This window comes from Argentina anserina, chromosome 5 (genome assembly GCF_933775445.1).
Source record: "Argentina anserina chromosome 5, drPotAnse1.1, whole genome shotgun sequence".
In the NCBI taxonomy this organism is placed as follows: Eukaryota; Viridiplantae; Streptophyta; class Magnoliopsida; order Rosales; family Rosaceae; genus Argentina; species Argentina anserina.
This window is the reverse complement of record NC_065876.1, coordinates 27,424,215-27,447,665: the sequence shown is the minus strand read 5'-3', so window position 1 is coordinate 27,447,665 and position 23,451 is coordinate 27,424,215. Positions and strand designations below refer to the sequence as shown.

Below are 23,451 nucleotides of genomic sequence, written 5' to 3'. Positions count from 1 at the left end.
GTGCCTCGCCGGAGTCACCACTTCTATTTAAAAACATAGCCAGACAAAGAGTCAGTGGTAGAACACAGGTATATACAAACGATAAAATCGATCACTAAACCTTTTAGCGGGGTCCTACTTCAGTTTTACTCCACAAGCGCTAGAAGTAGATGAAATGCACAAAATCCCTGATACAGAGAACTAACTTATTTTAACTTAAAACTTATATAGTATTTGGCCAACAACAAACACTAACCCAAATTTGATCTTCTAAAAAGACGTTGTCCGGTCCAACATGCCCCACTACCACCTCCAACACAACTCCAACAAACAACACCGGCACAAGCGCACAACCCAGAGATGCCACACGTTAATGATCGAGGCGCCACAATCTCGGCCACCTAAATGCACATCATTATCCCCGTGAGAGCAGTAATAAAGATATCACAAAGCTGATCTCTGCCGACCTACGAAAAATGCAATCTGGCATCACGTACCACAAAAACTGTCATCTTTGCATACGGCCACGGCTGCCCTTCTTTGTTAGTAGTGCTTATTCCGATGCATGCCCACAATACTGGCGGATCTTTTTAGAAGACTTTGCGGGTTGAAGCCTGGACATAAATCTTGGAATTATATCTTATAATTGTACAAGGAATATTAAAATCTTTATTATTTTAGTTTCATTAATCAAGACCGTCGTATGTTTCTTTACTAAACAAAAAATCTCATAACTAGACCGACTACTGAAGTGTTTCAATGTAAAGATCTGAATCAAAATACTTGGAGAGTTATTAAAGATAATATTTACAAATATTAAAATTTGTTACATGCTTGTCTTGTCACGCTGGCATTGGGAGATACATTTTGTACACACCATTTTGATTGGAGATTACATTTCAATTAATTATAGAATAAATTGATAGATTACCTAAAAATTCTCCAGGCCATACAACCTATGTCAATTTTAAAAGTATAAATGATATTCAAATTCCAAACATAAGAACAGAGAGATTATACGAGGACACTTTGGCCGGTGTCTCCCTATCTGCATCTCTTCCCGCATTGTTGTTCCATTTTGTTGCGAGTTAGTGTGGCCGGCCGGACTTGTTAAAGCAGCGAAGGTCTAGCCACACAACTCTCAACAATGGCACCGGAGGTTGCCAAAAAAGCAGGCAATAACAAGAAGCTTATTATTGGACTTTTGTTGTTCATCGTTGTTCTCTAGGAAGCACGGAAACGTGCCTACACCCACGTTTTCCGCTTTCGAAACATAACCACTCTAGAAACGCGACGGAAACGTCTAAAAATGCTCGAAAACGCCCGGAAATGCGCCGGAAACACTCGGAAACGCTCGAAAACGTGTTTCCAGAAAAATGTGTTTTGGAAACGCGAGTTTCCGAATTGGAAACGCGGTGGAAACACGAGTTTCCGAATTGGAAACGCTAGTTTCCAAAAAATAAAGGTCTTTTATGTTTTTTTTAAATGAAGGGCTAGACCTACTTTCGTCGAGTCAAATAACTTATTTCGACATATTTTTGACCTCCTGCCGAGTCATCGTCCCGTAGGCTGCATGGAATCGGAAGCGGGGACGTGGAAGCGAAGAGTTTTTTTTCAAAATTTCTTGAAAGTGGGGACGTTTCGGAAGCGCGAAATAAAATAATATATAATTAAAGATATTAACCTGTATATATAATATTACAAAAACAAAAACAAAATAGCAAATTCAAAGTCATTATCCGATTCATAGCAAATTCAATGTTATTGTTACACAACCAAATAAACTCAATAAAAATAAAGACAATACTACTTATACATCAACGACATCATCCTCATGAACATTCTCCTGAACATTATCAAACAAAACAGCCTCGAAAGTCGGTTCATCAAGAGAAAGATCCTCAAACTCAAGCCTTCCAAGATAAGTTTCATCCAATGAATCAAATTGATCACCTCCAACATCTCACATGTGAAACGGACCTTCCTTGTAAGAGTCACTACATCTAGATACAAGGCGAAGATTGGTATGTACATACACCAAATCTTCCGCTCTTTGTGGATTAATCTTGTTTCTTGTTGCCGAATGTATGAACTTGTAAGTACTCCAATTCCTTTCGCAACAAGAGGATGAAGATGGTTGCCCAAGCAACTTGAATGCTAAGGCTTGAGGCCTTGGTGACGAAGCTCCATGAACAGCCCACCATTTCAAATGGTGTAAGATGGACCTATCATGCATTGCATCAATATTACAAAAATCATCCATACACAAGGAAAAATTGGAGTACTCCACATTAACTTCTCTCCGCTGATCTGCATCACCAAAATACTTTAAGATGCAGTTTTTTCTTTCTCTAGTAATATCAATATCTTGATGAGGAGCCTTTTGGGTGCTATCTTCTAATAGCCATTCCGGACTATAATACATAATTAATTACCATGACAAAGTCAATCATAATCCATATCATATTGAAAAGTAACAAAAATATAGTAAATTCAAATATCAAGTGATCAACACCATATATATATGTAATGAATTCACATATCCAGCAACTAAAAGTGTAATTTGGAATTTATAGACATTCACATATCAAGAGACATTCCATAATGCAGTAACTAGTTATCACATGTCCAACAACTCCATTCACATTCACATATCAACAACTCCATGCACATGTACTCTTCAGTTTCTTGACAAGCGCTCGGTCAACTGTTGAATATAACTTGTCAAACCTGGAAAGAGCTTCAAATTACACATTAATTATGACGAAAGACTAAAAGAGAGATAATTGTTGCTTCCATGTCCTTGATTAGGGGTGCACACCACAAGACAAATAAAAACTCAGTAATGAAGGAAGAAACAAAGACATCTCTATCAAATATGCAGAATGATTAAACTTATATGACTACACAGTAAAAATGGCCACAAACTCCTTTAATCTTCCATATTGCATTTCTGTAATCTATAGATATATAATCCAAAACTACACGACAATGACAACCCTAACTAAACCATACATGGTTCATGGTCCCTTTATAGTAAATACTATAGACTACTAAATTAGCTAATAGTTGAACTAGGTGAAAGGGAAACTAGGAGTAGAAGATCGACATGGACTTTCATTGACTAGGAAAGCGAAATCCAGAAAGGACCTACCTCTGATAGTTTTCTTCTGCTCAAAATCCCCAGGAATAATATTTATCAAAGACCGGAAATTTACAATAGAAATATTAGATAAATTGACGACATAAGCTTATTCTGTTTTCCAAACTTACCCAGAAGCTGATTCTCTTATTCTTTATGTTATGTTCTTACCTTGTATCTTTATACTGAGATTTTTATATGTGGACACATGCCCAATGCTAACAATGAAAACAATGACTATGAAAGAAGTATGTAAGAAGAAAGGAGAATAATAATCATATTGATGTTTTATGAACACCGACTTTTGTAGCTTAAAACTTTCAGAACAATTTATTTACTTACATTTCTTTGGTACCTATTGGTCGATATATTAAATTTGAAGGCTTTATTTTATTTTATTATAAATAATTGAGATTTTCTAATTTTGTTGTAATAGATACAAGTTATACAACCAATAAATTTTCTTAGAACAAAAAAAAATTGTTCCGTAGATTTTTTTTCTTAGCACGCATTAAATCCTCGTCCAATAGCATCCATGAGGCGTCAAATAACCCATAAAACCAACCTAGATGCTTAAGGTGTAGCCGGGAGTGAAGCAAATTATCACAGAACCGTGGGCTTGTAGTTGAGAGACATGGTATGCACATACATTATGAATACTGAGAAATCTATATAAGTCGATCAATATGAATTATGTGGATTTCATGAATCAATAAAAGTATGTAGAAATCAGTCAAAAGTATGTGGTTAAAATCAGTGATTTTAACAATTCGATGAGAGTATGTGTGTTTTTTAAATAGTCTGTGGACTTTTCAAAAAAATTGTCAATTAAATTAAGTCAACACAAACATATATACAATACATCCCTAAGTGTAGATTCATAATACGTACTATTATTATGATAAATTTTCACAAATTATAGATTGAACTTATTTAATTAATTTTTCCTAGATTTGAACTTAGTGGGTTACCTACTTAAATGCGAGATAAGATATACGTGTGCACAAATTTGCGAGAAAAATATACTCACCTTGCGTTGTAAAAACTCATTGATGCATATTGCAATACCGTTGCTCTACCAAGACTGCATATAACGGAGCTGCTCAATTGCATAGCAAACATGATTTCATGTCCCTTTGTCCATATGTACACTATATCCTATCTTAGGTGAATGCTAGTTTTCTTCTTAAATTATTTTTTTTACCAAATGGCTAGAACGGTAACTCTCACACAGTCAAATTGTTACCATTAACGAAACCATAGAAGACAATTCGAAGCAATGTCTGGATACAAGAATAACAAGAGTCACAACAAATCTATGCATTTTAACGCGCACAATTTAATAAAAGTGCAATAAAAGCTACTACATTTGCTTTTCAAAGAGGCCGATATTTTGGAAAGATACAAATGAGACATAAAGCAATGGCTACGCCATCTGTTGCAAAGTGAAGCACATCTTTCCTAATACGCCGTGGGAATATAATATTAGTGCAAAGTTTCATCCTGTTGGTAAGAAGTTGTGTCCATGAAACGAAGCCAAGCACTCGCCGCCTTGTAAGAGCAGACATGACCACTCGAGCCCACTAGAGAGCTGATGACCACCGATGACTGATGTTGCAAGTGGCACGCCGACAACAACACAACCAACCGACGACTAGGGATAGAGGTGACCACCCACACCACCAACAATAGTGCGCAGCCCAAAGTCGAACGAAGGGAGATTTGATCTCAATGAAACCCAAGCCATATGGAAAAACAACTACCGCTGCCGGATGGAGAGTCCAAAACCTGAAAGACAGGCAACAAAAACGAGAAAATCAAAACATGGATTGGTAATTCATGGTAAAATAGCTTCCGCTGCCACTGTTCCCACACCAGCCGGAGAACGAAAGGTCAGAGGAGCAGCGGAAGCAATTGGAACTGAGATTGATGTTGAAAAGGAGGAAGAAACATATATAAATTTTCCGAGTGTCGTTTGAATAAAAGCTAAAATAATTGATTAATTACCAAAACATGGATTGATCGATAAAAGGACCAGAAGCAAACTTGACGTTCATCCTTATATAAATTGGTATTGGGCATGCAGCGTTCTGTTTAGGGTGTTGCTATACCTTATCAATCATCACAAGTCCAGCCTCTAATTCTTTTGTTCAGAAATGATGCAACCTCAATTAATGAGCCAACCACCAACAATGATGGAGATCGATAGAAAAAAATATCAATCAAACAAAAAGCATATATAGGGAAAGCAGGCGAGCATGATTTCTCCGTCACTAGAGATTGGTGGTTGCAATAATCGGATTTGAGCAGTGGGGGAAATAGGGAAAGCAGTAGGAGACGAAGTGAGAGAATCTAGGTCTACTTGCGGAGGGACTGCATTTGCGATGGCGACCTCGCTTATGGTGACGGGCATGTAAATCTCTACAACCTGGGATTGTTCTAAGGTTAGTTTCGGCGTTCAGGAAGAATGGAAGATGGAGAGGCTCTGGCCTCTGGGTTCCTCATGGTGTTTACTGTCATTTAATTTCTTTGATCACTAACGATGTTTGTCTAATCTGTTAATGCACGTTGCTGGTTCAAGAGCATCGTGGTGCCTTGAATACACTCCCTTGCTCCTAAGCCAAAGATCCCAATCACATTATCGAGGTTAAGTGCAGGTGGACCTACGTCTAGCTATTCTTAGGGGGTTCGGACCCCTTCTATTTTTTCAAACTCTACGTGCATTCATCAATTATAATCATGCATAATCATGTTTTAAGCTATGAAAGAAGCTTATGCAATATTAATAAAGTGAAAAACTATTTCTCTAATTACAATTAGTTATGATATTTTTCTTTATTATATATATGTTATTGATATTATATTTTCTTGTAGATTCATGTATTAAATAATATCATTATTTACTGATTATATTATGGACCCTCCCTAACGTCAAATCATGATTCTGCCGCTGGTTAAATGGGGAGAAAGAGGGAGCTCGAGGAAGTGGAAACCTAATCACGAAGGTTTTTTAGTAGAGAGATCGCCTTTTTTTCTAGTGAATGGTGGTTTTATATTGATGATATAGCATCTTACATATCTTTCAAACCGAAAAATTCATCTTTTACCTTAATTGGAATCAATACTTTTTCATGTTTCCTAAAAAAAACAGAGTTAATTTTAGTGACATCACATAATAGTAATAAAGTATTAATCTCTAGTCCAAACCATTTGTAAGCATGTTTAACTAGTGTGGTTGTATGGCTGCTTCGCTCTCCACACTTGGTGCCTTAACAAGAACTCGAACCATTGCCTCAAGTTCAAGATCAGCCGATTCACACCTCTGCTGAAAATCGAGCCCGGTCGCACTAAAGCCGGAAGCAAAATCCAGTCCCCTCCACTTCAAACAGCAACAACTCAAACCCACTTACCCACAATCAGAGAAACCAAGAATAGTGCCTCCACTTCAGAGTCGTCATCCCGTTGACCGAAGCCTTTGTTGAACGGTTGAACCGCACCCCACCATGATCTAAGAGGTGATGCGTCGCCGCCGACTCGAAATAGGTCTCAAGGTTCAAGAGTTGCTCCAAAATTCTAGGAGGCTCCCATGTGTAACTATGTTAGTGGCGATTTGGTTAGGTGTTTTCACTTATTTATGTCTTAGATAAATAAGAAGGATTAACCCAAAATATTTGTAAACTCATATTCAAGGTCATCATTTTTCTAAGGGGATCAATATTCTCAATGAACACCCACACATGTGGTCGTAATTTAAAATCATACATGTAAACAATCTATTTTAGATGATGCGGAACCCATGTATCTATTAAACATAAAGGTGTGATAACATGCCTCTAATCATGATAAGATAATACAAGTTTCACTTCCAAATCTGATTAGTTTTGCCTTTTGGTCCTCGTTTCATTTCTGTTTCATATGAATGTATTTGCCATTATCAAAGCAAGGTAGAATGTAGATAAGATTCATGATAGGGTGTTACAAGTTACAACTGCAAAGGAAACTAAAGTGAAAACCGTTGTCCGGGTGAATATAGTAGTTGACGGTTCAAGAGAGTAGGCCCAATAAAAGGTCCAACATCCTTCTGCTCAGGCACAACCCGCACAACGGCACAATTGAGAAAAAATCACATAAAATTCATTTTCTAAAATTGAAACACCATTCATAACAAGTCAACTATTCTCACTTCCAAGTACTAAACATGATTACTAAGCCCTAAAAAACACATTATGAAGGAAATATGATACAAAGATTATTGAGATTTTCTATTTCTATGATTGGGTTGATCGTTGATTTGCTTCCCATTGGCCCAATTGGTGATCGTAGGCCTTTTCCTTTTGTGGTCACCCATATGGCATATGCACAATATGCACAGTTCTTGTTTGTGCTGTTTTTGTTTGATTTATAATCCTGAACCGCTATATAATTTGACTGAGCTTTCTAATAATTCATGGTGATTGCCTGGAATTTCTTTGACCCTTGATCCATTTTTATAAATCTTGAAGGCTGGAATAGTGCTCACGTCCTCCAGTTTTGCCAAGTAAGGGTGGTCTTCTACCTCCACCTGAATTTATGAACACATCAGAACATAAGGCAAATGATGTTTAATCCTAGTACTCATCAAGAGTTTTGTAAACTTCGTTTCTTCTAATGTCTGGCAGACACTATTTGTTGTAAGATTATCAAATTGTCGACGCATTTGAGCAAGAATACAACTGGTGTATGGCTAAATTTGATAAACTTTGTAACATAAAATGCAAGACTATTTTGATTAGTTCTCGTAAATCAGCTTAAACAGTTATTGCACCGAAAGTTGTTTATAGTTCTTATGAATTACAAACCTTGAGGAAGTTGACAGAGGGGAATCTTTTGCAGATTTGCTCCAGGGATTGGAACACTTGCTTCTGTGTAGATTTGCTACAGAAGAGCACCACTGACATCCCTGTTATCGACTCAAACAGTTAGTCTTTCTTGAGTCCAAATAAGTAAGGTAGAGCTCACAGATGAATAATGATTTACCAGGAGAGGTCACATAGTGTCTGAAACGCTCATTGTTGGGAATGGAAATCAAATTTAATCCAAATTTCATGTTCCCAGTATCTTCACCGTGTAGTCTTTTCAGCTGCATTTGAGCTTCATACAAAGCCTTCCCAACTTCTTCATCTCCTGGAGTTTTTCTTATTAGCAACTCATAATCTTTAATTGAAGCTCCCCACCTTTCTAACTGATTCCATAAAACAAAAACATGCATAAAGTTTGAGATGGAACCGTTGTAAATATTTTGATCTGTCACGCCAGCATGTGACAGGTTGAAATGTGACAAAAATGTTGTGCACAAATGTGTGAAAGGAAATTAACATTCACCTTGGCATTACAATCAGCCCGTCGCAGCCTAGCCTTGCTATAACAGGGCTGCAGGTTAAGGGCTGCAGTGCAATCTTCAACAGCCTTTTCATATTGGCCTAATTTAGAACGACAAGCTGCTCGATTGCATAGCAAAACCGAGTTGTACGGATCCTGCTCTAGTCCTTGGCTATACACTACACTAGCTTCTGCGAATTTTGATGCCTTGAAGAGAAGGTTACCACTCGATCGGGCAGATGCAACAGTTCTAGCCCTCTTCACCACCGTGCCGATTTCCTTGTGACCAGGATTTAGTCTTGCTGCCTGTTGAGCTGCTGCCATTGCATCTTCAAACCTGTAATTCCATAACTCCGTTAACATATTCGCAACAGACAAAACTGTTATCTGCAACCATAGTTTATCATTTTTCATTCCAAATTAATACACTTGATGAGTTTTATCTTTCATATTAGGAGTGTAAATTAATATATCTGACTGCAATAAGAAAGACAGTCGGCCGAAAAGTAATTAACACTAATGCGGAGTCATCAGTGACCCCAAATGGTGGTTGCAAAGTCTATTTATATGTGATTGAAGATTAGATTAATAGTGACTAACCTGCCAGCAGCCAAGTAAACTTGTGCATTAATCATTAACAGATAAGCACTGTTTTCCATGCCAAAGAATTTAGTGCACAAAATAATGCTGAAATTTGGTCTGTTCTGGTAGGTAGAATATGCATCTTCATGTCTGTGAAGCTTCAATAAGGCCTCAGCTTGTAGAGCAAAGACCTATATAATCATTATTAGCCAAATGTAAACACCATCAGATTACTTTTAGGTAATAAATCCAATTAGTTAACTACCATAGGGGTTGACCAAACAAAATCTAACCTGTGGAGCTGAATTGGCACCTGAAGAAATTGCCAGTTGGGTCTCATTTAACAAAACATTCCACTCCTGTAATTTTTGAGCTTCAATGCATCTACTGAGGCATTTTTGAAGAGCCTGGCATTCATCTATGTCTTTCGAGTACGCATATGGACACGAAAGTTTGTAATGATCTAATGCTTTCTCTGTTTCGCCTAGTCTGCAGCAGAGTAATCACAAACACAGTTACATACAAGTTCAACTATTTAACTCTTGCACAACAAAATTTAGAGCAGAATAAACTTCTTAGTACCTGAGATATGCTGTTGCTAGTCGGTAATGAGCTTTGTAATAAGAAGGCTCAATATGGATGGCTTCTTTGCATTCAAAAACTGCCTCAATAAGGCGGCCTAAACAGATCAAAGCAGCACTTTTGTTGCTGTGATAAGCTGCCTTAGTTGAATCCAAAGCAATTGCTCGATCATATAACGCCAAGGCCTCTTCGAATCTGTTCTCTTTGTATGCGTCATTTCCCATTGACTTTAACGCCTCAGGGTCTAATGTATTCACAGAACTAATAACTCCATGATCATCACTATTCTTTTTCACTATGTTTCCCATCACAGCAGCTTTACATTTCGGTGTGGAATTGGGAGTACTACTGCTTGTTAGCAGACTCGAAATTCCAGGCTGCAGCCTCAAGTTTCCAAACTGTCCTGAATGAATGACACTGCCTGAACTGGCTCGGACTAGTGGTTTGCTTTCATTGGCTTGATGGTGATCATTGATCTTCCTACTTAGCTCAACCGAGCTAGTAGTAGATGCCCTTCGAATCTTATTCTCCTCCGGCGCCACAAACACCTTGAGTTGCCTAGAACCATCGGAAGATGTTGAGCTTCTTCCATCATCAGAGCTTCTTCTTCCTTGAAATACCTTCTGGTGAGTACCTGTAACAGGAGACCTTGGATGTTCCAAGCTTGGCTTTCTGGTGTGCTTCACTTCTTGATTCGGAGAAGGCTTAGACGAAATGGTGGAGATGACGAAAGAAACTTCTTTGGACTCCTTAGGATTCTTGGAAACATCATTCTCTTGTGCCTTCAAATGATTTTGGCTAATATTAGAGGGTAATGAATGAACAAGAGATTTTCTTGAGCACTGAAAAATCCCAGATAGAAAACCACAAAGCAAGTCATTATTCTCAACCTTATAATTGGCCATCTCTGCCATTGCTCTTTTAGTTACTGATGCCTCTTGCAGAAGATATACACTTATAGAAAAAGATTGATAGATGAGCTAATGATGATTTTGAAAACAGATGGAGATATCAGAAATCATATCAAGCAATTATAATATGCAGAATGTGTATAGTGCCGTAGCAGAATATGACAATGAAATGAAAGAATGGCTCAGGATAACTAGTTGAATGAACCTGTAAATATATATGAAGGATGTGAAGTAATCAAAGAGATGGCTTGGTCATGAAGGATTATTTATGTGATAGCATATTATCCAAAAGGGACAGTGTTTATATATAAACTCAGAGGCTCCTAGAGTGGCTTCCAAGAAACCAACTTTATCTTTTTGGGGTTTTGTTAGGAAGAGAGTACTCAAGAGAGTGTAGGGTCAAACTATAAACAAATTTAACTTGCATAACAAAAAGGTTAATTCTAGCAGGGCTTTTGGTTTTCTGGATTTCCAATACAATCTTATACTTGTGACCAATTGATATGAGATGATCAAAAAAGAAAAGAAAAAAAAAAGATGCAGCAAAACTGTTCAAAATTTTCAGCTGAAAGAGATATGCTTGATGATTAAAATACATTATTGATAAAGAGACTACTCAACCTCCTGGGTCTGTCAGTAATCAAGATGACATGTAACAATGAATGTCAAAGCCAATTGTATACTTACAAAGTATGAGACAAATTGGAAAATCTTGATTTAACAGATGTAGAACTACTCATGAGTCATGCCCCAATTGAACTGCACCTCTGATTTGTTCTTGCAATGTATTTCATCTTTTAAGATTTTGATCAAACTAATACACATTTGATTTTAGTATGAATGAAAAAGGGTACCTCTACTCACATTCAAACTTTGTAGGTAGAATTAGTATCAAATGTTATGTTATACTTTGCTGTTAGTTATATCAAATGTTATACTTGACCAAAATTAATAGCTTGTGGTATACACCAACTCAGGTAGATATATAACCATGATTGCATGAGGAAGGCTCTTACTGGGTGCCATGTATAAAACGCGGCCATTCACCAAACCAACAATATTATTGATTAAACTAACTGTAATGAAACTTTCAGTATTATATGAATAATGAATTATATTTTTATAATACTGGCACTATTGGAACATATAATACTCATATCAGATCGTTGATACTTGATATCAAAGGTCTTCCTCAACTTGAAAAAACTTTAGGAAAAAAAATGGTGTGATTAGCCCAGTAGATTAATCGTAACAACCTCCACCAATGGAACTACGTGTGTACCAACTTGATAAACCTTGCATTTGATGGGCATTTATAAATTGGTGCTTGTGCAAAGAACATGGTTGGTAGAAGTTATTTTCTGTCTGCTTGTGAAGCCCTTGTTCTTCTTTATGCATAAAGACAATTGGATTCGATCCATTACCTGAAACTTCAGATTTTGCATCACAAAATTTTCATTTCACTATTTTAGTCACATCATCTTGTTTCTAATGGTATATATTATACATCGGACATACACCATTTTCATACTTTAATTTTCATTTCCGTTTATGTGCTCGATATTGTCATGAAATAAGTGAAAGACGACCAAAATTAATATGCAAAATAACAAGCAATACACATATACAACTTAATGAGACGATTGTTGATCCTATTTTAGTTATTTTGATTTCCATTTTAAAGTGAGAAAAAACATATACCAGTTTGTAGGACCAATATATGCAACAGCTTTCGAAGATAATTTGCAAGAATATATGTCAATGAATTTGGATACATCATGTCTGTTGACGTATGTCAGAAATCCAGTCGGTGCCGGCTTAGCTTCTAAACCCCCAACAACCACCTCACAATTCTCAGACAATTGAACTCTACCACGGCACCAAAAGAATGATATACCGTATAAATACACATATATATGAGTATACAACACATTCTTATTTATGATTGATGTGCTACACTTAACCAGCCACAAGTACTTGAATCCTAACTGGTCAAATGTGCAAAGGCAATGATAGATGGAGCAAATTCTATATAGTTGGTTTAGGAATTGTTGTCATATCTTAAAGATCCAATGAGTTATTAGAAATTAACTGCAATAGAATTTTGATATACTCGTTGCAGACAATTTAGGTATTCAACTAATAAGAAATCAGGTGAAGGTCAGCAAGAAAAATACCACATCGGCAAACCATACACACTAAATGCACCCGTCAGGTCTCATACGTAGTGTTCGACCCTGCAACAAGGATACACAATATGAGTATTCTTTAGATATAACATATTGGTCACGTACCAGAAATAAGAACTATTTAGTCGATCAATGATCAAGATTGGCAAGGTGACAACATAACATATCACATTGTACTCATTGTAGCTAAAACTGATATGTATAAAATGACAAAGACCTCATTGCAAAATGTGTTCTTCTTGTTCTTGTTATGAATCAAGTAGTACATTATGTAGACGCTTTATTTGCCGACACACCAGGCAATTTTGTCACTGTGTTCAAAATTGGAGGAAGACAGCTTAAAGTGGGCAGAAGTATTAAAATTCCTGGAGATCGAATCACATACTCTTTTTCGAATTCGGACCACACTAAAAGCTAACAATGTAGTCAAAGTTTACAACTATGTAGCACCAGAGGCCCTACTACTTCGATTCTCATTTTCTAATTCCCCTCATGCATTCATCTCTATACTCATCATTAATTTAAGGGAGTCCTCCGGTCACATTCCAAAAAATATGTTCCAAGATTTAATTGGAATGAATGATGAGGGGTTTAATACAAGCTGTTGATAACATGAGGAATATCTATGACTGGATTCGAGCATAGAATAATAAATCTGTTTGATTAAAATGCAGGATGAGGTTGAAAGCAGATGCACGTTTTCTTATTGTTTGGCCAACAAAAATGTATGTATCCATGTATATGCCTTCAAATTGACACAATCTAAATTCCACACGTGAATATTGACTGCATACATAAGCCAAGAGCCCATATGCTGCACCTGTGACATGTCCTGAATCACAAGCAATCCTAGTGAAAATATTCCTGTGCTAGCTATAACTTCGATCTGTTACATCTATCATGCAAATGATGCATGTCTCATTTGTATTGTTGTACGCAGAAATAGACGGTTAATTGATATCTTTGGTATAAATTTTTCATATGAACATAAATGCTTCCTGTTACTGGTTAAACTGAAAGATAATTAGTGATTTAGTGTGTGTCCATCAGGCACGATGGTTAAATGTTAAAGGAGGATAACATAGAGAAATGAAAAGGCCTAAAGTGAAGGTTGGTGTGTGGTAGGACTAGCTTGGGGAAACCATTTTGGTTGGGGGAAAATCCAAATTTTCCCAGCTGGCCTTTTCGAATAAAAATTGAAGCATAAGCGCATGCACATCTCTATCAAGAGTCAAGACACAGCATAACCAATTGGCAACAAAAAAGAACTTGCTAGAAATAGAAGTGAAGAATCCTACCTAATCCATATACCAAATCATCTCGAAAATATTGATCGAATCCAGCTCACATGCATAGTAGTAATGTTTAATTTCCATGTTCGTCGATCCGAGTCAACTTTGAAACTTAAATCTTTCTAACCAAAGTATTGTTATTGTCAATCATTTGTCGGATCGCAGAATATCGACTCAATATATTATTTCTCCTCTAAAAAATCTAAAGAGCCCTTCGAAAACTGTTACATGTCCTCTCGGTTTAATTTCTTTTCCGAAACATAGCATTTCACAAACTAAACAAGAACCAAAGTCATATAGGAGAAATGTACTACCCTGAAAAGAGGACAAATATTTTCCCTCTTTTGTGAGACTTTGATAAAAGTTCTAAGCCTTACTAGCAAGTTCACTACTTTCATACAACTTCTTCTCTACGTTGGAATCTTAGAAAGGAAAGACGAGAGATCGAATGATAGGTTAGATAGATCAGTATGAGGAGCAATGAGAGAAGAAGGGAGGGTACGCACGTAGCTTGGAACTCAAGGCTAAGAGGATCTGGGATTCAGGGGAAAAAAATGAGACGTATAAGCTGAAAAGTGAGAGAACTGCTGCATGAGATTTAGAGATTTAGAGATTATTTGGATCAGCTGCATGCTTGGGACTCAAGGCTGATTCGAATCGATCGAGTAGAGAGAAAGTGAAAGGTTTTATCTCCGGAAAGGATGGCACGTGCACTTTAAGTAAAGACGACAATAGGTGGTCACGTGATCCAATGCTCATTGAAAGCTGGGTAATCTTCAGCTTCAAGCATATACAATCTCATCGGAAACCAGAAACCCTAGCCTGTTGTGGGTTCTGGTTCACATGCAATGGCATAGGGATCAGACCTAACAAGACATTCCAATTAGCAGTATCCACTTATTTCTGTATGGAATTAGGGATCGAATTCTCTTAGAAGTTTGTAGTTTTCATCATAGGTTATAGCGTTGGCCTAAGATAATTGAATTGACAAACGTAACAAACTAGTGGATAATGTTGTTTGCATCAGGTGACATATCGATCTCAACGTTGTTTTAACGTTATGTACATGCATGTATTCTTCTGTATGATTGTATGAAACAATCCATGTGTTTGACATACTATCCAATTATGCATATTTTGTCTGAACTAAATCACACACCTCGTCTTCATAAAATCACATGTTTATGTGATCATCTAATGGAAAGAGAAAATAATATTCTCCTATGCGTATAGATGCGCGTGACATATACGATTCTGTATTTGTGATTATGCACCAAAATTTTTCACGATTCCCTCTTATTCAAGTATGTGGTCGGAAAGGAAGGAGAGTTTCTAAGCTTTGGGTGACGACTGGCTGAGGATATAAATACGCCATATATAAGCAGAATTGAAGAGGGAAATGTTCTCTTCTACAGTTCTTCATGTGTATATTGCATGCTCGATATACACTACAAAAGGCATTAGCAATGGGTACATTCACATGTTGCTCAAGTGTGAGTGATGATAGTGCGACTAACCCCAAAATCTCACAAAACGCCCCTATAAATGTGGTTTGTTAATTATAATAACATTTGTGGGAGGTTTTATGAGATTTTGGGAATTGGCCACACATCAACACCCACTAGCCACTTATGAATGTGCCCGTTGCTCATGTTATCTGTAGTGATAGCATCTCATTTCTGGGTGTGATGGTATAAGTGGGGAAGTAAACTAATATTCACTGGTACGCTTAGAATGCAAGTTTTGGGAATGAGCTTTCTCCTTTTTAATTTCCTTGAAAGTCAAAAGACTCAAAACAATCCAATCTTCAAATACATGCAAGTGATGCAACCTCTTCCTGCCGGATCAATTGGACGTACTGATCCAAATCATCCAATGCCAGTTGAAAACCTAGCTGCAGGCCAGGGTGGTTACATAGAACACTGGTAGTAATTTATAGATCAAGCTTGAAGTAGAACTTTATATCCGAATGCAATTTCTGCAGTAGCGAGTTTTGTGATCAGGTTTCTCTTCAACAAAAGTCAACGGCTTACGCGAAAAGCCTGGACTAATTTCTCCACAAAATATTCTACAGTAGAAGATATCATAGCTACTCTCTTGTACTGGGGAGGGGAACTTAATTATACATATAAGTAGCAGGTGATGCCGTTTATTGGAGTCATAGACTCGATTCGTTTATGCTCCATTTCATATGTAATTTACTGAGGTTCTCATAAGAATACGTACTGTCGATAGTATTTTCCTGCTCTATAGTTATTAGTATTATTTAGCCTATTGATGATCATAAATTTTCATCTGCCATTTTGCCAAGAATCACTATATGGTTCAGCAGAGAAGTCTTCTTCCTAGCTCCCCCGCTTATTTGAACATCAATTAACACCTTTCTAGGCTTCTAGCTTCCTTTTTTTTAGCCTATAACTCTATAAGTTATATCTGCAGGCTACTGCTGTATCCATGCAACTAGCTTATGATATTATAACAGGGCTTTTATTTTTATTGGTTCTTCCCAAGTTCCATAAAAAAATTATATATCCCTAGAGCCTTTCCTAAGCAACTTCACTTGAATATATGACACGTACACTGATTCTCTATATTTGGGTAAGGTCGCAGTAAAATTATCATTAATATATTTCGTAGCCTGATATCAAAGTACTAATAACAGTTTAAACACAGATCGCTTAGGGTTTATGGAACCCTAATACTAAACTTACATGATGCGCGCATCTGTCAAACACAGATCGCTTACAAGCATTTTACTAAAATCCTCATGTAAAACACATATGATTTCATTTTTCAACTTGTACAATTTTCAATAACTAATTAAACAACTATCTTCTTGTAATTCATAGAGATCAAAATAATCGGAGGATGAAAGAGATCCGGCACTCACCTATTCGACGCATGCAGTCCTTACATTTTAGATCGTGATGATAACATTCTGCAACAAACTAATTAAAAGGGACCTGGATATGCCCCAACTCCATCCATTTAGCTAATTCTAACAATTATTGATCAAGTATCAATTTATCAAAGGGCAGAAAAGACACAAAATCTTGAAAAAGACAATAAAATAGACACGTACTTGGCAAATAACATGGCCGGCCGATCGACTACTTCGAATTCCTCCAATTGCATCCTAACCATTGAGATTGTTTAAAATTCATACGCACAGTAGAATATGTTTCAGTTGTGTTTCATGCATCTAACTAGGTCAGCAAAAAATATACTGCTTCTAGATCCACAGAAATCACCCTAAGTTGAATTGTCAAATTTTCTTTCAACGAAATAGATAAAGAGATTCTCACTCTTGTTCTTGGCTGCGAAATTTAGCCGAGCAAATCGGAGTCTTTTGATGGGTATTGAAAGTTGAGACCATTGGGCCTTTACTTAAAGTTGGGCCATCTGATTATTTAAATCTGATATTGTCATTTAGGCAACAGCCCAAAATATTGAAAGAGAGAAATGCACTTCTATGCAATTCACATTCCATTTACACGATTCTTGTTCTCAAATCTCAGTTAAATGTACTAATCCAAATTAGACGATTCTACTATTAGGTTCTGTTTTATATTTTAATCATTTAAAGGAGCAAATGCGGTACTCAAATATTAGGAATTCGCAATTGATCAGATGTACCCTTGTTGACTCCATATCCTTGATTGAAGCATTAGAATATCACAACAGAGGGGATGTATTCAACTCTAGAGAGACTTGCTCTGATATCATGTTAAACACGTAATCCATCATTGTATCGGCGCTGCCATAACTTAGGGGGGGTGTATTCAATCTATATTTTAATTGATTTTTTATATTCTGTGGATTCTTATAGTTTTGGCAAATTCCACGGATTGTTATAATTTTATATAGACTTCAACAGATTCTGTCGCATCATGTTGACTAGATTTGTTTGGATTTCAACCGATTTTCTCATGTACATTTGAAAATGTAAGTGTCCTCTAAATTCTTGGGAGCCATATCCACAACCTGGCATGTAGTGGTGAAACTAGAGAGCAACCATGTATGCGGATTAAAGAAGATAGTGAATTTCTCAACCTTTCTCTTATTTTGAGAGACCATAACATAATTTAAGGCATTCTCTTATTTGAAATAGAATATGAGGCATTATCTGACTTCTCTTTGATTGGAAGCTAATATGAGTATATGACTATGGCATATATCAATTGGCAAAATAGAAAACACCCGATGCTAAATCATCATAGTTATAAACCAAAAGCTAAATTACAATATATAACAAATTCAAAATTAATCTTTCCATAAGACCTAGAAAGTAAAATCAATTCAAATTGAATCAACTTCACAAACTAAACAAGACCCGATTGGTAAATCAATAGTAAAGAACCATATAGAAAGATAGTTAAAAGAAAATTGATATATGCATTTTCAGTTGAACTAATAACCAAGACAAATAAATAGTAAGTTTTTTACCATAAATTTTGTCTTTGAGAGGATAGTGGTCAAAGGAAGCAGATTTGGGTACCATATGATTGATGAAACTTGAAGAGAATAGAGTTATTGTGGTGGAACAAGGTGACTCAAAAAGAGAGAAAAAGAATACAACAAAATCTCACCTATGAAGGTTAGATTTCAGAAGAGGTTTGGTATGTATTCAAAGCACTTTAGAATCCTACAAAATCAATCATCTCTTAAAATCTTTCAAATTCATTGCTCATTTCAATACTATTAGATTTGTAAGGAGTTTTCAAAATCGTGATCGAATACCATCAAATTTGTAAAGATTTTTTAAAATCTTGATTGAATACCATCATATTTCAAAAGAATTTTAAAATACAAAAAAATCTAACAAAATAATGAATGAATAAACCCCCTTAAATCAATTTAAAGATGTTTGGTTTTAATTACAAAACTACCATGTCCAACGTCAGTGTAGAGAACGTACGCCAAGAAGACACATGTAAACTGCTAAATGAGAGATGAACGTTGAAAAGGCTAACAACTAGGTCAAAAGGTGAAATAGGATATCTACGAGAGATTTTTAGATATGTGTGACACGATATTTTATAAACTAGCTGTTGATTTTTGTTTCTTTATTGTATGACCATTAGAGAGCACCACTAATTGTCAAAACTCGCCTTGAGTCTCCAAATTTCATATTCAATTCCAGAACCCCGGACAGTTCGATCATATGAAGTCACAAAATCTTCCTAATCGTATTTCATTTTAGTGTAAAACCAAAAGAGAAAGTTCAATACCAAAACCCCAATGGAGAAACTTCAAGTCTTCAACATAGTAATTAGTCGTAGAGCCTAGCTATACTTTGGTTTTTCCCATGTAGTTGTTAGCCACCTCCTACCTCTCTTTCTGTACTTCCAATTTCGTTTTGTCATTGTATATCAATTATTTTTCATTCTTTGGTAAATATACGGTACAATTTGCTACCTTTACCTTTCATAATATCATACTATCGCTTTCTTCCTTTCATAATCATAACCCTCTCGTTCTCGTTCTCTCTCCCTCTCTCTCCATCCCTCTCACCCTTCACTTTGAGTTTGACCTGGTGCCAGCCACCGGCACCTCTTTCTTTCCTACTCCAATGGCGACCCCACGCTGCACTCCTCATCTAGACGATCCTTCTAATTAACCTTTTCTTTTTCGTTTTTAAAAATAAAGTCCTATTTGTCTGATCCCCAGAAGAAAAGCTTAAATAAATAACCTTTCCTCTTCTTTCATTACCCTTTTGCTTCTCTGAAACCCTAGCAGCTACCTCTCAGAGCAGAAAAGGGGTGAACTTCCTCCCCTCCTATCTGTTTCTTTCAGGATTTCACATATATAGTAATCATAATGAAGATCTCTTATATTCTCTCTTCTTTTAATAGAAAATCTCTTGGTATCTCCAAGTACTGAAAGACAAGGAAAAGATTTGCTTCCATTTTGCAGATCCGGGCTTCATCATGACACACACGTCCTCTTCACGGGTTCTTAATTTTTCAGTGTTCTCATCATAGTTATTGGCTTCTTGAGCTTCATCTACCCACCTTCTTTGGTATCAAGCTTTTCAAGCTAATCAGCTATGGATTCTGGTAATAGTGGAAGCATGTCTTCAAGTGGTGGTGATCAAGAACTTGATATTGTTTCACGGCCTGAATCCGTCTCAAGGTTTGTGAATTCTTCTTCTCATCCTACTATACAATTTGGTGGCTCCTCCGACAACAATCCGACTCTGTTTTCGCAATACCAAAACCACCACCAACCCAATACACCTTTCGATCTTTCATCCAATTATCTCCAGGCATTGTCTCAATCTCAGTCACCAAACACAAGCCACAACTTCCTGCTAAATCAAAGATCCGATCATCAATCAAACGCTGCCACCAATACTAGATCAGATCATCAACAAGCCAACTGCACCAACTCGATTGTAAACCTACCAGGCTCATCATCATCAGCTCACCAAGCTCCATCGATATCGGATACACCAAGGGGAAGCTATTCGTCTGCAAAGCCCAGTTCTTTGATCCGAAACTCGAAGAAGAGGACGAGAGCTTCTAGAAGGGCGCCCACAACTGTTCTGACCACCGACACCTCGAATTTCCGAGCAATGGTGCAGGAATTCACTGGGATCCCAGCACCGCCGTTCTCGGCAGGGTCATCATCCTATTCTCGAAGGCTCGATAGTATCTTCGGGTCTGGATCTGTCTACCCTTTACGTCCTTCAGCTCAAAAGGTTCACCAACAAACCCCTTTTCTATCTTCTTCTTCTTCCTCATTGTTGATGAGTAATAGTGTTGGTATGGTTAATAATGTTCCTAATGTTGCCACTAGTAGTATTAGTCATGATATGAACAACTTCAATTTCACCCATCAAAACCTAGTTGGGAAACAGCTGCCTCATCATCATAATATGATGGTAAACATGCAAACTCCAAATCTCAGTGCATTTCAGTTATCTTCTCTTCCTCATCATCATGAGCAGCAGCAGCAGCAGCAGCCACCTCCATTCCACTCTTCCTCAATTAACTTTGGGGCAAAGCCTAATGGGGACAGTACTACTTTGCCTTTACATTCTCTTGAAAATCAATTCGGTGTGACTATGAGCCATGGCTATTTAAACACAAACCTTGGTACTGCTGATGGGTCAACACTGCTGCCATTGAGGAGTGATCATGATCGTAATGTTAGATGGAGAGATCATGAACTTGGGTTGGGCGCCGTCAGTGATGGGAGAGGAATACTAGATCAAAATCACCAATTGAGGCCTAATTTGGATCATTGGGATAACTAATTCATCAAGATCAAACACCAGAGATGAGGCTACGGTTGATTCATGGATTTGCCCTTCAGACTAGACCCTCTAGCTAGCTAGCTAGATAAGTAGATAATGAAGATGGAGATGGCATGGTTATGGTCATTGTGGTGGTGATAATTGATGGAGAAGCTAGGTAGCTATATACCTTAGCAAATTTTTGTTCTTAATTAGCCTTATTAATCAGTCGCCATGCACCTCTCCTTTCATTTTGCTGTAAATGATTATAAATTAATCCAGTTTTCTACGTACATGCATGTTATGAAATTGTTGAATACTCAAGCACAGAATATATTCTGACGCATAAATATCATTGTGCTTAATTGATATTCTATTTCTACTGTAGAATGTAGGCATGCATTTTGCATATATGCTAATTATACTATATATACATAAAATCGAGAGTACTATAATCGTTAACGCCCGCAATATTAGTGTGTAATTGTTTTTATATACTACAAGTCTACAAGTATATATCCCCATTCCTATTGTTATTCTTTAATTACTTTTGATTCGACTTTCAAGCCTTTGTGTGCTTAATTATTAGTGTATGTACGAATTACAGCACCAGAATATAAGCAAATTCCATTCCAGAACTGTAAAGCCAGTGCTAGCAAGCTCTTTTAATATTCGACGTGCTTTGTATTTTTCTCATCACATAAACTTGACCTGATATATATGTTTTCAACATAAGTTGAATATGAGTATCTACTATCTAATAAGATCGACTTCATATATATACACACGTACAAATTAATATGTGCGTGTGTGCGTATGATATAAATAAGCTTATTTAGCAAATTAAGGATATTAATTTTGCTTGAATCTAGCTAATACACACATCAAAGGTCTTTATCTATAGGAAATGGTAGTTGAGAGGGACTGTGCAGACTGCAGACCATATGGCCCTTGGACTTTATAGGCCTAAAAGCCATTAGCGTCGTGCCCAGTCTTATTGACCAAAAAAAAAAATTCGTGCCCAGTCTTCTTAACTGGAATGATCGATCTTTAATTGATTGGTTATAATTGAGCTAAATTATACATCAACTTTCCACTATTTCATTAGCTACCTCATTTTGTTACCTTAAGTTGTAGCTTGTATAATTTACAAACCCTGTTAACGATCGAATATGTAGCAAGTTGATCGATTTGGTCGTTCATCTCTAGATACTTGAGGATCCCTTAATTAGCTAACTTTCACTTTCGAGGCATAGATCATCTTGATATGATGGTAGTGTTGGTGGCAAGATTCGGGCAATCCTTACCTGCTGCAAGCATAAAGTAGATAATGAAAGACTTCTCACAAGACCTATATGCTCATGAATTACTGCAATTCCTTGCCCCTTTCCCCTTTCAGGTAAATACCTTCTGCTTACCTATCTAGTTAAGCTATAAGGTACGAATTATTAGCTTGTCACTATGTTGAAGATCACTTAATTGATGCTAAAATTATTTGAGATTTCAGAAGTATAAGAAAGTTAACTGGTAATTGTTGAGGGCTGATGAAAAAGCTAGGGTTTGAGAAAGTTAGAAACTACATGATTGTTTTTTTAAATTAACAATGTGAAAGACCGCCCCCAGATTCTTACATAAAATTTCAGCATTTACCGAGTTGAAATAACAGCATCATCATTAGCTTTGCAAATTGTTTCCTCATTTTTGATAAATTAGCTATAATAATCCCAAAAAAAATATTCGACATAGAAACATGAAAATTGTTATGATCATAAGGATAGATCGATGTGGTGATAAGTGACTCGTATGTTTTGGAATTATGGTGAATCATGGCCCATGCCAGATAATAACACGATATTCCAGCAATTAGCAATGATTTCTTCACTTCACCGCGCGTGCCCATCTCTCATATCTCCTCCATGTACGTTTTTACTCACCACTTGTCCTCACTCCTCAATAGTCTTCCTCATCAATCCCCAGCCTCACATTACAAACCCTGCCGTAAACTCTCACCACCATCTCGTTAAAAAAAAAAATCTCACTTCATTTAACAAGTCTACCACACCACCAAGTTTCAATAACGATCTCGTTCCTCAAATCCAATTCATACATCCTAAAACTAATGAAGTAATGATCGATGTTAGGGGAACAGCGATTGCCAACCACATCGTCTATGTGA

The 23,451-nt window shown here is 36.8% G+C and overlaps 2 protein-coding genes across 3 annotated transcripts; one reads left to right on the top strand and one right to left on the bottom strand.

Annotated features, from left to right (window-relative positions):
• Positions 1-7,473: 7,473 nt before the first annotated feature.
• Positions 7,474-10,917, bottom strand: LOC126795224 (TPR repeat-containing thioredoxin TTL1). 2 transcript variants are annotated; one of them, XM_050522067.1, is made up of 8 exons: positions 10,534-10,916; positions 9,644-10,425; positions 9,355-9,550; positions 9,080-9,252; positions 8,483-8,816; positions 8,138-8,342; positions 7,960-8,060; positions 7,474-7,682 (listed from the first exon to the last, which is right to left on the bottom strand). In XM_050522067.1, exons 1-8 carry the CDS (start codon positions 10,555-10,557, stop codon positions 7,521-7,523), a joined length of 1,977 nt encoding a protein of 658 aa, XP_050378024.1. In that variant the 5' UTR covers positions 10,558-10,916; the 3' UTR covers positions 7,474-7,520. The 2 variants fall into 2 exon arrangements, with proteins under 2 accessions (XP_050378024.1, XP_050378023.1); XM_050522066.1 differs by having other exon boundaries at positions 9,644-10,917.
• Positions 10,918-19,763: 8,846 nt separating this feature from the next.
• Positions 19,764-21,564, top strand: LOC126795227 (uncharacterized). The gene has a single exon (XM_050522072.1). The coding sequence runs from the start codon at positions 20,085-20,087 to the stop codon at positions 21,294-21,296; it is 1,212 nt and encodes a 403-aa protein (XP_050378029.1). The 5' UTR covers positions 19,764-20,084; the 3' UTR covers positions 21,297-21,564.
• The last annotated feature ends 1,887 nt before the right edge of the window (positions 21,565-23,451 follow it).